At 47.7% G+C, this 13,299-nt stretch overlaps 6 protein-coding genes across 6 annotated transcripts; 1 reads left to right on the top strand and 5 right to left on the bottom strand.

Annotated features, from left to right (window-relative positions):
* Window positions 1–3,359: 3,359 nt before the first annotated feature.
* On the bottom strand, window positions 3,360–3,942 carry N7519_004126 (uncharacterized protein; the record flags this gene model as incomplete). The annotated part of the gene is made up of 2 exons (XM_057290902.1): window positions 3,360–3,816; window positions 3,878–3,942. 2 exons carry the CDS (start codon window positions 3,940–3,942, stop codon window positions 3,360–3,362), a joined length of 522 nt encoding a protein of 173 aa, XP_057152104.1.
* Window positions 3,943–4,458: 516 nt separating this feature from the next.
* N7519_004125 (uncharacterized protein) lies at window positions 4,459–4,929 on the bottom strand (the record flags this gene model as incomplete). The annotated part of the gene is made up of 1 exon (XM_057290901.1): window positions 4,459–4,929. The coding sequence occupies one exon, from the start codon at window positions 4,927–4,929 to the stop codon at window positions 4,459–4,461; it is 471 nt and encodes a 156-aa protein (XP_057152103.1).
* Window positions 4,930–5,891: 962 nt separating this feature from the next.
* N7519_004124 (uncharacterized protein) lies at window positions 5,892–6,758 on the bottom strand (the record flags this gene model as incomplete). The annotated part of the gene is made up of 1 exon (XM_057290900.1): window positions 5,892–6,758. The coding sequence occupies one exon, from the start codon at window positions 6,756–6,758 to the stop codon at window positions 5,892–5,894; it is 867 nt and encodes a 288-aa protein (XP_057152102.1).
* A 1,193-nt stretch (window positions 6,759–7,951) lies between these two features.
* N7519_004123 (FAD-binding oxidoreductase) lies at window positions 7,952–9,644 on the top strand (the record flags this gene model as incomplete). Its single annotated transcript, XM_057290899.1, has 5 exons — window positions 7,952–8,188; window positions 8,244–8,460; window positions 8,517–8,899; window positions 8,957–9,333; window positions 9,398–9,644. 5 exons carry the CDS (start codon window positions 7,952–7,954, stop codon window positions 9,642–9,644), a joined length of 1,461 nt encoding a protein of 486 aa, XP_057152101.1.
* A 92-nt stretch (window positions 9,645–9,736) lies between these two features.
* On the bottom strand, window positions 9,737–11,262 carry N7519_004122 (transcriptional regulator family TF; the record flags this gene model as incomplete). The annotated part of the gene is made up of 3 exons (XM_057290898.1): window positions 9,737–10,693; window positions 10,775–10,901; window positions 10,928–11,262. 3 exons carry the CDS (start codon window positions 11,260–11,262, stop codon window positions 9,737–9,739), a joined length of 1,419 nt encoding a protein of 472 aa, XP_057152100.1.
* A 369-nt stretch (window positions 11,263–11,631) lies between these two features.
* On the bottom strand, window positions 11,632–12,681 carry N7519_004121 (uncharacterized protein; the record flags this gene model as incomplete). Its single annotated transcript, XM_057290897.1, has 1 exon — window positions 11,632–12,681. One exon carries the CDS (start codon window positions 12,679–12,681, stop codon window positions 11,632–11,634), a length of 1,050 nt encoding a protein of 349 aa, XP_057152099.1.
* Between the last annotated feature and the right edge of the window lie 618 nt (window positions 12,682–13,299).

The following is a 13,299-nucleotide window of genomic DNA, read 5'->3' as shown; positions in this document are numbered from 1 at the left end:
TAAGTCTCTAGTGATCGTCGCTGATAAATCTGTGTAAGGTACAATAGCTGGATACTCTCGGTCATACTCCATACCTAGGTATTATAGACCTCGTTGGGGCCAAAATGACATCATCACTTGATTGATTCTTTGGATAATTCCAAGGACTATTTAACTTTTAAACAATAAACACTAAGCACTCGAGGCATGCACATAGGTGGTCTTCAATCAACCTAGGAAATCTTGGTTATAGCATATTCTGGATATTGATGCATTGACGCAGTAGGCTGCTTTTATGCAGTTGCATCAGACTTCACTTTGCGTCTTTGTTTCTTTATCCCAATGAAGCTATATAGAGAGTTACATGTCAGTAGGTAGCGATCATCATCAGTTGTCCTCATTATTATCATTACACACTTTGTTGAAATTTTTTTTTTGTTCCTCCTGGTGTGGACTACGTGCAGATATTCCGGAATAGCAACGAGGCATGCGAAAGGGATAGAACGAGAAGAGTCAAGATAGTCGCGACACCCAGTCATGTGATGCATGTGATTAAGATATCTACTTTCTGAACGCGACGTATGTGGACTTCACTTCCGCGACAAGTCGTACGCACGCAGGGTTTATGGCATCTCCAACCCAGGTCTCATTTACACGCTTGCAAAGTTACAGCAATTCACCAGGCATCATTTCAAGTTCTTGAGATAGCCAGTTTTCGATATCGGGTTTCGCGGCACATTGACACGTTTTCGAATATTTTCTTCCCCCGCGATCGCATGCAATCCCTGTCATACAATGCGGAATCTCCACGACTTCGATATGGATAACCCTGACGCTACACATCGGGACGATGGCGTTGGGATGAGAAGGAACAGCTTTCTCGCCGCTGTGTCGTTTAATCTGGCAGAACTCGTCACAATCGCGACTCCGGAGACAGGGTCCATATCGTGCGTCGAACTGCAGAAGCTTCCAGAGGGAATTTCAACAAGGCTTTTATTCTTTGGATGAACGATTGGAAATAATTGATTGTAAAGCTTCCGAATCCTGATGGTGGACCTCAATACTTTACGACAGCCCGTGAGGTGGCGACGATGGACTATGTGAGAGTTGCTTGGCTTCGTGTTGCTAAGCGCTATATGATCCTGTGGTCTAATCCTATTTTTTAGGTTCAAATATACTCAGTGTCCCAACCCCAATGGTTTACCCCTGGAGCCCCTTTACCGAGGAGATTGGAGTCCAGAATATATTAATATATTAATGGAGAAGAGTCGGGAATTTGAACTTACCAAGTTATGGAATGACACACCGGGTCCTGACACGTGGGCAAACTTCAGGTTCTTCAACAGCTCGCTAGGTTTGAGAAAGCACTCGTATCCACCCAGCTTTCTAAATTTGGAAGCCTATATTATACAGATAACCTGCGCAATATCTATCCAAACCAGATGATTGAGCTTGTGGATTAAAGGGACGCTGAGTTGGGAATTTGGAGTTGGTCCAGCTACAAGTTGAACTTTCTTCGGTGATGGTATAAATGCTATACATGTCCATTGAGGGCCCAAAGAAAACCAAAAGGGGCACGAGAAAGGGTTCGTGGTTTTCTACTAATGGAGGAGCCTCTTGGTTTAGTGGGCATAAATCGAGGATGGGAAGTGTTTGCTCCCACTCGTCAAATTGTAAGTCTACATCTAAGCCTAAACCTTCCGGTGGAAAGTTCACCTATCCCGTTGAGAAATGTGGCACCAAGAAAGGTGTCCAAGCACTTCACAGTGCTGAAGCCTGCTTGGATGCTTTCTGGGCCACTGTTGACAAGACTATGATTACCTACACTTGTAATCGATGGGACATGGCTGTGGGGAATCTCCTATCTCAGCGGCGCATTTTACAACGCACTCCCAACTGGGTTCAGCCCACAGAACCTTTGCCTACGGAAACCGCAAATATTAAAGGAGAAGGCAATGTTGACATCTACTTCGAACACAATCCTATTTCTGGGGTCCCGACTATTCCACCAAAACAACTTCATGCCGCACGACCCAAAACAAAAATCAAGACCCGTGGCATACCTCGATACTCCACAGCAATGACAAATGCTGAAATGCTCACACAAGCCACTCCCGCTGGCCAGGAAGTAACCCTTCATGCGCGTGCACTGAAAGTGTTTCAGGTCATATTCTTTAACCCTGTTGTCACCTCCTTGCCGGGTGAAGCCCCATGGAACGACTTCCTACATTCAATGACTTCAGCGGGGTTTACGGCCACTAGACTTTACGGTTCCCTCTGGCAGTTTCAGCCGACCAGGCTGGATGCTCAGAGGAGTATCCAATTTTCGCAAGCCCCATCCGCGGGGCAAACTGCTTTTCAGACTTGCCCGCCTATATAGGCGTATGCTCAACAGAGCGTATGGTTGGGCCGGAGAAATGTTTGCCTTGGTGATAAATTACCTTGAGCTGAGACGTGAGAGCCGACTGGGAAATGAGGGTTGAATGAGAAGTGATCCCTGATTTCACTGCTTTCCCGGCGCGACTTGGCGAAGAACGTGTTGGATCGGGGCCCTGTTTGAGGGGGTGGACCATACAAATTTGGGACCCACACTTTCCCTGACCGGATCGATCAAAAATCAACAAATCAGAATTTTCACTGGGGATTTTGCACCCCACAACAACCAATTTTCCATCCAAAAACAGCATTCAGCTCATTTTCGATTCGACCAATCATATCGTTTCATTTCATACAATTTCAAAAACACAAAAACACCGCAACCGGAGACAGTGACAGGACACAAAGATAGCGGAGGACAACGGTGAGGGTCCATTGAGGACCAATACCAATTTCAACAAACCCGCGTTTGTCGGTATCGGCGCTCCAAGTAACAAAAACTGGGATGAAGTCGAGGACACTATTCAAATAGCAGGAAATCAAGGGGACGATCTGCAGGTATTGGAAGCATCTCGGGAACGACTGATTAGCCTGCTCGATGACTGGGACTACCCTTTCAGGTCCAATCTGACAGGGCTGCCGGACGTTGCAAGAGAAGGGTGAGGAATTGCCTATTCCGGATTTTGCCCTGCCCTATCTTAGTGAAGAGAAATACTACAAGTGGCGACGCAGTGCAGCGAGAGTTCCCGCATGGAAAGCAGCTTATATCTTCCCGAGAGTATATAGTAAGAAGGGCATAAAATAGCCACTGATTCATTATCAACGCCTTCACTGCAATGTGTCTGCGAGGAATCCCGCATGTTCTGGATCAATCTCACCTTGTAATCGACTTAAAAGGTCTCAGGGTCTATAGTGGATCTTGTAGAACCTGTAATTCAATATAAACCAACCGAATCCAAAGCCCCTCGTAAACGGCTACCACACTTAATCCAAGCTATACCCTTCTATTTTGATTTGTAGTATTCCTGATCTGATCCGGCCTTGCCATCTACCTGCATTTCGTATGGGTGGCTCTGATCGTATGGAGGAGGGTTCTCTATGGCCCTTGAGCACATTGACGGCTGGTGGGTTGACTGGGAATGTGCCTGTGGTAAAGGGTCGTATGGCGGAGGATTCTCCATGGTCCTTGTAGTTGTATAGCGTATTGACGGCTGTTGGGTCGACTGGGATTGTGCTTGTGGCTTAGGCTTGTTCACATTGCTGTCATGGTTTGAGCGAAGCCCGTGTAGAGGGTACGATGGTTGGACATGAGGGTTGTTCATTTGGCTACCATCCTTATAGCCCATTCGCCGCTTGTTATTAAGATAGTACTGTTGCTGGGCAGCATGTCGGAGCCTTTGGGAAGCTGGTTGGAGATTTTCCCTCTGCTTCTGCTTCTGCTCCTCGTGTTCAGTGGCGGCCCTAATGGAGGATATATGAGTATGAGAGTGACAAGCATGGGTAGAAGACTTGAAGAACGCACTTAGATGCGGCTTTAATGAGGCTATAGCCACCACCTAAAGCAAGACCAGACTTGATAAGACCCATGTTTTAAAAGGAGAGGGAGTTTCGGTAGAAGCTTAGTAGATTATTGAAAATGTGACGATTTGGCGGGAAACCGAGGGATATTTATTATTGTCTAGCGCCGGAGGCTGTGTCGTTTGAAAACCAGAGTTGGGCCCACACGGGATTTTGTAATTAACAATTTCCAATGGCTCCGCCACGATACGGACCTTCGCCAAGATTATACAACATACAACAACCCGGGCGCCCACTGCGCGTGGGGGCCAAACCTAGCGTCCAACAATATAATCGCCCCGCAAGGTCGCCTATATCGACATTTTTGTAGAACATGCATTCGCATGTATTATACGATGAGAACCACAAATTTTCAGCGCGGGAAATCCATTAGTTATGTATGCCAAATTCTAATTTACATAACGAAGTTGTTATGTCCAAAGTAACCAAACTCGGTCGCTCATCCACTCCAATAAGGAAAATATTACCAAAATACCCAAAATCTTCCCCGAACCAAAACATCAAGCCATCCTTGGATGATGTCATTCAAATGACAGCCATAAAGGCCGAACCGAAAAGAAGGGCAGTCAGTCCGAGGCCAGACTTGGAGATTGGTTGGTTCGTAGTGGCAGCGTTTGGGGAAGTCGAGGACACAGGCGAGGCCGTGCTAGTAGTAGTGTCCGAGGACGTGGACTTAGAGCTGCTAGTGGTCGAATTTGAATAGCCAAGAGTGCAGAAACTGTAGAGTCCGTAGGCGTTCTGGTCATGGATGCAGTCCCCGAGCTTGTAGGGGTCTTGACCATTGGCGAGACAGTAGATGCCACAGCCGTCCGCATACTGGGTGACCGACGCGCCATTGCAGCACTCTTCCATCACTTTGGCCATGTTCCCGGCGGGCATGGACGCACAGGCCGGAGCTTCCACGGGAATATGCCAGAAGATACCCCGATTGCGGGTGTTGCAGGCACCCCTGGTTCTGTTTATGGCTGCCTCATTGTCTGTAGATAAAAAAGCCATTTTGAATGGAGAATTGGAGGGACAGATTCGAACAGATAAATGAAAACATGACTTTGGAAGGTCAATTTATAATCCTATCATAAATTCATCACACACATCACGTGAATTCCCCTACAGTCGAACTCTGTTGAAATCCAGGGATCCTCGCAGAGTAAATATTTCGAAAGTAAAGGGGTTTCTAGTGTCTAAAGTGGTGAGGATCTTTAGGGCTTCCAATGACGCATTTTTGGGCTATGTAATAATGTGTAGATGCGGCTCAGGCGGGGCGGGCCCCGCCGACATTTCTGTATTACGTAATATCATTGATGCCCAGGTGCGTAAAACAGGCAGAATCTCGATTAAAAAGGCGGAAGATAGGGTTGAGCTACTAATATAATTCATAAACCTCTACTACCCAGGCGGTATGTTCTATAACTCACTTTCGAGAGGAAACCCAGGGGCAGCCTTGGCGTTCTTCACTTTGACCCATCTCGGCCTGAACCGTCTTTGGAAGCGTTCCCCCGCTACTGTACCAATTGTAATCTTTAGCTCCAAACAGCTTTGACACTGCAGCCCAAATGTCTACTTCGTAGGTCCTTTACCCAGGTGCAGTAATATCATTCCATATCAACAGCTCACCACCCTTGTCACTGATTCTAAACAAGATTGTGTTCCAAGACACCCTTCAGCCAACAGCACTGAGTGATCTGAGAAGATTCGGTAATTTGGGGGGAACGAGTAATGTGGAGCTTGTCCAAAGAAGAGCAAAGAGTAGCCGAAAAGTGCGGTGATCTCTGAACTTATCACGCTTTTGGGTGATCTTTCGGACGGCAAACGATTTAGAACCAATTGATCAAATACAAGAATAACCCGCCGCGTATGCGGCCTCTGTCCTTGACGACCTATTGTAGTTCTCTATTATAATTATTAAGTCAATATACATAAGAGCTATATCTATACCTAATGGATCCCCAAAGCTTTTTTCAATGTCCGTATCGAGTATCACCACTAAGTTCTGGACGGCCACCATCCTCTAACTCAGACACTTGGTTCAGTTTTCTTGAAATTCCAGAAACCTCATTAGCGCCTGGAGAAGTATTGCCTAAAGACGTCCCTGCGGCTACCGAACTAGTTGATGCGACGTTAGACATACTTTGTCTAAGTTCAGACTTCCATTTTCGCTCGAGCATGGCCCAAATCAAAAGGAGTAGCGCTAAAACGCCGAGCGGAACGCCGACACCGGCACCAATAGCAGCGTTATGACACGTCTGGGAGCCGCCTAAACCGCTGCTTATGTCGGTAGGGGACGATGATTGGGTCTCGGACGGTGCCTGGGTCTCGGTAGGTGCTGTGGTCGAGATGTTTGAGAGGAGAGCACGTCCGTAGACGACGTTGGCACTTTCGAGCTCAAAGGTTTCGGCGCCATTATCAGAGTCATTGAAACAGCCAACTTCAGCGCCGCCATCTTCAGAGTCAACCACTTTTGGTGCACCGCAGCAGTATTGAGAGGTTGAGCCCCAGGAGTAGATGATACTAAGGAGGGCGCCTCCTTCTGGTGACGAGTATTCTAATTGCATTATTAGTCGGGGTTCGTCACCGGTCGCTGCTTCGAAGGGGATATCGGGGAGATTTAGCTTACTGCAATGCGGTGTGCACCCGGTCCATTCTTTGTTTGTGCATGCTCCTCGCCATAAACTGTATGGCTGTTGCCCTACACTTATACAGAGGCCATTGTCTAGACAGATATCTCCGGGGCGACAGCACGAGGTGTTTTCTTCGGAGCCGCATGGTACATTATCTGGGGCCTCTGTCCCTAAGGGGTAGTAGCAGGTGCGGTCGTCTGTCACCATGGTCACGACTAGGTGTGGAAAGGGCGAAACAACTGTGTGCAGAGTACGGAGTGAAGAGATCTCAGGCAAAACCAGCTCAGGAGTTCAGGTCGCATATAAGCCCGAGTTGCAGGGACCAAGCGAGAAACTCCATTATGATATTTGGGGCTGTGTAGCGTTGATCGTATCTGTACGGAGTATACTTACTTGCTGATCACAATCCCTGACCTTGGGTTCTGCGATCGTTGCTTCGTTAGAACTACCAAGAGTGCCAGTCAATTACCTTTGTGGAAATGATCGATATTTTGCTGTTCGAAGGCGGGTCTTGCAGAGTGGGGAGGTCCAATCTTCATTCTAATCAAGTTAAAGATCAGCCAGCCTTGATGCCTGTACTTTGTACAGCAAACCCTTTCTATAACGATACAATTTAGACACGGCAAAAACATCGTTATACCCAGGTAATCGTTAAGTCAAGGTGCAATATATTAAATATATATTTCTGGTTTATATACAAATTTGGCCCTAAAAAATGCTCCTTATATCTCTCTGCTTCTGCCCTCCTATTCTCTTTGCTTCAATTAACCTCTTATGTCTATATAGAGTAGTAATTAACTAGATTTCACCCTGATCCTGCTGCTCTTCATATAACTAAAGGGGTTTAAAAGCCTGAATAGCCTTATGGTATACAGCCCGGGGCTGTTCAACCACTATTTCATCCTTATCAACCTCCTCAAAAAGCTTACTAAGTACAATAGTATCCATGGATCAATATCTTCCTACCTATGTTGTAGGTAGTATCAATACTATCTTACATAAGCTCGTTAACTACCTACCTATGTGGGTTGAGAAAGTAAATATAGTGGGTTCACGACCGGGGAGGAGGAGAGATCGGTAAGGCATTTTAATTGGCCAAGGTAGCTGACTAAGCCCTCGATATAAATTTGGGGCCTTGGAACGATTTTTTGTGTGTAAGAAAGGTGAATGTGCGATATTCGTAGTAAAGAGGTTTTAACGATTTTTATGTGGCAGATTAATTCGTGCACCGGATTGCTATCGTTATAACCGGGTTATCGATTTATCCGGTATCGTTATAAATAGGTTATACTGTAGGTAGAGCGGTCAGCTCAACGACCATCCTGTGAGTTATAAAAACCAGACTGGACACGGAATAAAGAGACCGGAACAGATTTGGGACCCAACTCCTGCTGGTCGACATGCATGTGCAAGGAACCATGGCTATATCTCCCCTGCTCTTTCTCCTTGGAGTTCTCTTCTCTCGAGTAGCCGCCTCTGATATCTCTACTCTTCTCTCCACCCTTTCCTCATCCACAGAGGTTTATTATCCTAGCGATGCCAATTGGACCAACACCGTCCAGCGATGGACCGCTTGGGAGGAACCCACCTTCTCTCTGGCCATTAAGCCTGCCTCCGTTGCTGATTTGCAGGCGGTGGTACGTTTTGTCTCTCTAAATGTTGCCTCTCCCATTTGACCGTATAATATCGCAGGTCAAATATTCTTCCAATCATAATGTCCCCTTTTTGGCCAGTGGTGGAGGCCATGGATACAGTACCTCTTTCGGGGCTCTTCAAGATGGTCTCAAGATTGACCTGGGCATGTTCAATAGTGTCGCTATCGATACAAATCAGAACACTATGACCATCGGTGGCTCTGCTAAATTCTCCCAAGTGGTTGGACCTCTCTTCAAAGCAGGAAAAGAGATTCGTAAGGATTCACCCCATACGGTGTGTTTACCATCTTCTCTAATGCCATTCGAACAGAAATTGGCTCCTGCCCTTGCGTGGGGATGGTGGGTGCTACCCTTGGAGGTGGTGTTGGTAGATACCAAGGCCTTCACGGCCTCATTCTCGATGCTTTGAAATCGGTCCAGCTCGTCACCCCTACTGGCGATCTCATCACCGTCTCCGCTTCGCATAACGAAGACCTCTTCTGGGGCCTTCGTGGTGCTGGGTTCAACTATGGCATCGTCACCTCGGCCACATATGAAGTTTACGACCTGACGAACGACGGCAATGTATTCCACGCCGACTTCATGTTTCCTGCCAGCCTCAACGAAACCTTTTTCAACATTCTGGCCAGTTATATAACCTTGCCGGCCGATCTGTCCTTGTATGCTTTGGCCATGAATTACCCTTCCGTAGGAGTATGTCCTCTTTCAACCAAGGAAAACACGATTGCCCATCTGACCCATTCCATTTAGCCCGTTATCCTCTTCAATGCCGTCTACCCCGGTTCCAAGCAAGAAGGGCTCAATCTAATTGCCCCCTTTCTCGACCTGACCTATATTCAACGCAACATCTCCATGATCAACTGGGATGCAATCAACGAAGCTGCCGGGTTTGGACTCGTCACAGAATTTTGCGCCAAGGGCCAAAAGCACGATATGTGGGCCGCTGGCGTACGCTCAATTGACGCAACGACACACATCAATTTCTTCGACAAGCTCGTCCAATTTTGGAATGACTATCCCTCTGCCTCGGGAAGTGCCTGGCAGGTGGAGTTCTTTCCCATCCAGGCCGTCACTGCTATTGCAGGTGACTCCACTGCCTATCCCCATCGCCAAATCAGTGCTCATGAGTAAGCCTTCTCCCCCTATTCGTATGTCCATGTGAATCTAGGTACACATCTAACGCCTGTCTAGAATGTTTACATTTAGCTTTACCGATAGCTCCATCGGCGATAAGGTAGACGACTTTGGCCTTTCCGCGGTTAAGGCCTTCAACGCTACCAGCGGATTTGATGATCTGCACATCTACGTCAGCTATGCCCATGGCACCGAGGGACTAAATGCTATGTATGGTGCTGAAAAGCTGCCTCGGTTATTAAATCTGAAGAAGAAGTGGGATCCCAAGGGTCTGTTCAGCTATAATAATGGATTGCCTCACTAAGGTTTATTGCCCTTGATAGATAGGGCTGCGGGGGAGTACTAGGTATTTGTACCTGTCATGACTATCTAATGAACAAAATCAAAGCGCTTAAATTATATAGCATCACTCGCAAAGTGTTCCCGCTGCATCACAGAAAACACTTCCCAAATCTGGGGCGAGCAATTGCCTTTTAATCGTTGCGCGATTTTATCTATCAATTCCATGACTCGACCTTTTAGAAACCACTCTTCCCGAAGTGGCTTTAGAAGGATAGCATAGTGGGCCAACAGCAGCAAAGCGCCTGGGTTGTTATGTTTCAATAGGGCCAGATACTCGGGTGAAACGCGCATTGGCCATGAATTTAGAACATCCCATATAGTTGGCGGTGAGCCAAAACGCTCAATAAATGCAAAGGCCCGTGCCAATTTGACCGCGGAATCGCGGTATATATAGTGGTCAGTCGATTCGGATTTATATTCCGGAATGACGGAGAGTAGTGTAATTAGTAGTGGGTCGTTTGGATTAGTAGGGACGCCGAGATCATCCCGCCAAAGTGCCGTGAAAGGTGCCAATGGACTAGTGGTGAGTTCCGTCCAGAAGGGGCATAGCATGGAGCAGCCATTACGGAGGATCTCAATCCATTCCAAGGAAGGCGCATCTTCTCCTCGGCTAATATCTTTGCTCAGAAACAACGGTTGGTCGTTCGACTCGGAGCCTAGCGTGTAGACGACGAGGAAAAATGCGAAAGCTAGCACCGCCTGACTGTTATTGCTATCCACATTTATAGTTGCCCATCGGAATGCAGGAGCCGCTTGATCTGCGTGTTGTATTGACCGAATCGTATAATACGGTCGATTTTTGGGGTCGATAGAAGCAAGGTGGAGCGAGGAACAGGATAGGATGCCATGGAGTAAGAAGGGAAACTGGTGGGCTAGCTGTGGGACAATGATTTGAAACGCATCGTCTGTCTCGGGGCCGCATGAGAGGGTTTTGTAGGTGTAGTTCCGATAATGGTCTAGTAGGCCTGCGTCGCTTGTGATCAACATTTGGTAAGGGCTCGATTTTCGATTCTCGCTTGAAGCCGGGGTTGTCAAAGTCAGGAGGGATAATCAGCAAGGAACGATGATGGGTATGGCTATTGATCTACTTACCGTGTTCGTCGGTCCACCTGATTTGTCAGACGACGACGAAATCAACAACGCGGGGTTAGTAAAGTAGTGGAGAGCATTTCCCCGAAAAATGTCTGCAGCGGTACTGGGTCCCAAAAATCTCCAAGACCTGAGGCAGAGATGTGGTGTACGGACATCCAGTGCTGCTTCATGCGCTTGGCGGTGACACAAAGATGGGCGCAGCCTGCAAACGAGCACGCTAGCCCATTTTGGACAGGCAGTAAAGGCACTGGAAACTGGGTTTCATCGGGCAAGACGACATCACTGGTCTGGCTTAGTTTAAATCCCGAGGCGTAGTCAACAAAAGGTCGGCGGGATAAATGGTGAAGATGATGGATTTCTTTGAGATGGCGAGCGACTGCACCAGGCTGAATCGCGTAGTTGCAACGCAGGCAGATCAGCACCCGATACGTGGGCAGATAATGTAATAGTTGGGATGGCTCGATCGCATGGACTGAGGGTGAAGTCATGATGCTGGCGATGCTGTAATCAAGTACGTACCTAGTCAGATTTCCTCCGTGGTCGGGATATGCAGCAGGTGGTTAGGTGGGACCTAAGCAGGTTAACCAAGGCTCAATATCGGGAGGAACCTTATTGTTAGTCAGCAACCGTGGAATCCACCATGGGTCGATCCCTGAGGCCATTGTTTGGGATGTTGACCAGGTTCAATCTTTCTCATTGAAAACTACAGAAGACGACCTAGGGAAACACAACAAATATTGGAGAATGTCACAAATGTCACAACTTCAATACCAGCCTCAGCCATGGCAAAAACAGGGCAAGAACCAAGAAACAAGACACCAAAATTGAACGAGAAAAAAAATCATCCTGAGAATTAATTAAATCTCCGACAGCAGCTTGTCAATATCCACCACCGGGCCCAACTCGGACAATGTCTCCTGCCACATCTGAGTCTGTATTATTCTACCAGAATCACTGTCTCCATATCCTGCAAATGGAGCCGGCTTGTTGTCACTCAGGTACTTGCCATTGGAAGGTTCACCGGCCAGCACCGATGAGTGAACCAGTGTACGCGCACCCATAGAGACAGAGCGACCAATGGCTCTCTTCATGCCACCAAGTACCTTACCAAAGGCACCCTCAGCTGTGCGATGCAACTCAGAGCCATAGCAAAAACCGGGGTTGACCAAGTTGAGAATGGTGCCCGTGGCGCGCTTGGCACTGGACCGTCTGCCGAGCAACTCGAGGAAGAAGAGCTGATAGAGCAGCTTGGAAGTATAGTACCGATCGCCCATGTCGAAGTGACTCTTGTCGTCCAATACGTCGATGAGTGGGAATCCCTGCTTGGTAGCCACCTGGGCTTCGGGAAACTTGGCCCAGGCGGCTGTTTCACTTCCGACGATGGAAATCACCGGGCGAGTGCGATTGAGGTTATTGGCAGCTTGACGGTCGAGTTCAGGCAGCAATAGCAGAGTTAGGAGAGCTGTGCTTAGCCAATTGATTTGGATACTTGACTCGTGGGAGGTGAGTTGGTTGACGGTGAAGTTGAAGTTGGCAACACCGGCGTTGAGAAGAGCAAAGTCAATCAGGATCTCGGAGCGCTTAAGGCGGTCGACAAACTCGATAATACTGGGGTAGCTGCCCATGTCCAATTCCCAGACCTCGACCATGGAGGGTTTGCTCGAAGCGGAGAGTGAAGCGAGAAGGGATTCTCGGGCAGCTTCGCCCTTAGAGATGCTGCGGACGGCCAAAATCAGATGGGATAGTCCGAGCCCGAGAAACTGGGCTGAGGCTTGATAACCCAGTCCAGTGTTGGAGCCCGTCACGATACCCGCCTTCCCGCGAAGGGAAGTGGTGGACGGGGCCTTAGAAGGGCAGACCAGGAACTGCCGATAAAGGAAGCCCGGGTAGGTGTTATAGAAAGGCATTTTGCGGACTTGATAGTGATGAAAATGGAGTGTGGGAGGCAAGGAAATAAAAAAAGAGCGTATCAATCTAGGATATATATATTCTGTTTTTTCATTTGATGGCCTTTTGTATACTTCGTTATAGAATTCTACCTAGGCGGGAACTCGACGGTGCCGTTCTACGCTGTGATTGGCCAACTCGGACTTAGCACGATCTCCGCAGAACGAAAGGTGCCGTTCCCATCTTGCATTCACGCTGAGAGCTAAACACAGGTGCATGGCAAGGGTGTCTGGTGTCTGGCAGGTCTGACAGTCAGGCTCTCGGTGCTACGAACGGGCTTAAGGGAATGGTCGGTTTTAAGGTAAATTGCAAGAAAAACGAGGTCTACCCTCGCACCTATTTTTTGGTGATTTCAATATAACGGTTTTAGATTGCAGACAAAGATAGACCTTCGAATATTCCTCATAAGACAATGCCCCTATTACGAATCTAGAATTCGGAAGCTGTCTGAGATACAAGAGCCTGATTCCATTCTCACACCCATCGTTATCAACCATATCAAGCACAACAAAGATGCCTGTCAGCCTCCCCATCCTGCATCCAGAAAATACCGCCACCACGCATCTCTTATTTTGAAG

This window comes from Penicillium mononematosum, assembly GCF_028829835.1.
Source record: "Penicillium mononematosum strain IBT 11891 chromosome Unknown utg000002l:1.0-8112719.0:1.0-8118358.0, whole genome shotgun sequence".
NCBI classification, from domain to species: Eukaryota; Fungi; Ascomycota; class Eurotiomycetes; order Eurotiales; family Aspergillaceae; genus Penicillium; species Penicillium mononematosum.
The sequence above is the reverse complement of the archived record's forward strand: the minus strand, read 5'-3'. Positions and strand labels throughout refer to the sequence as shown.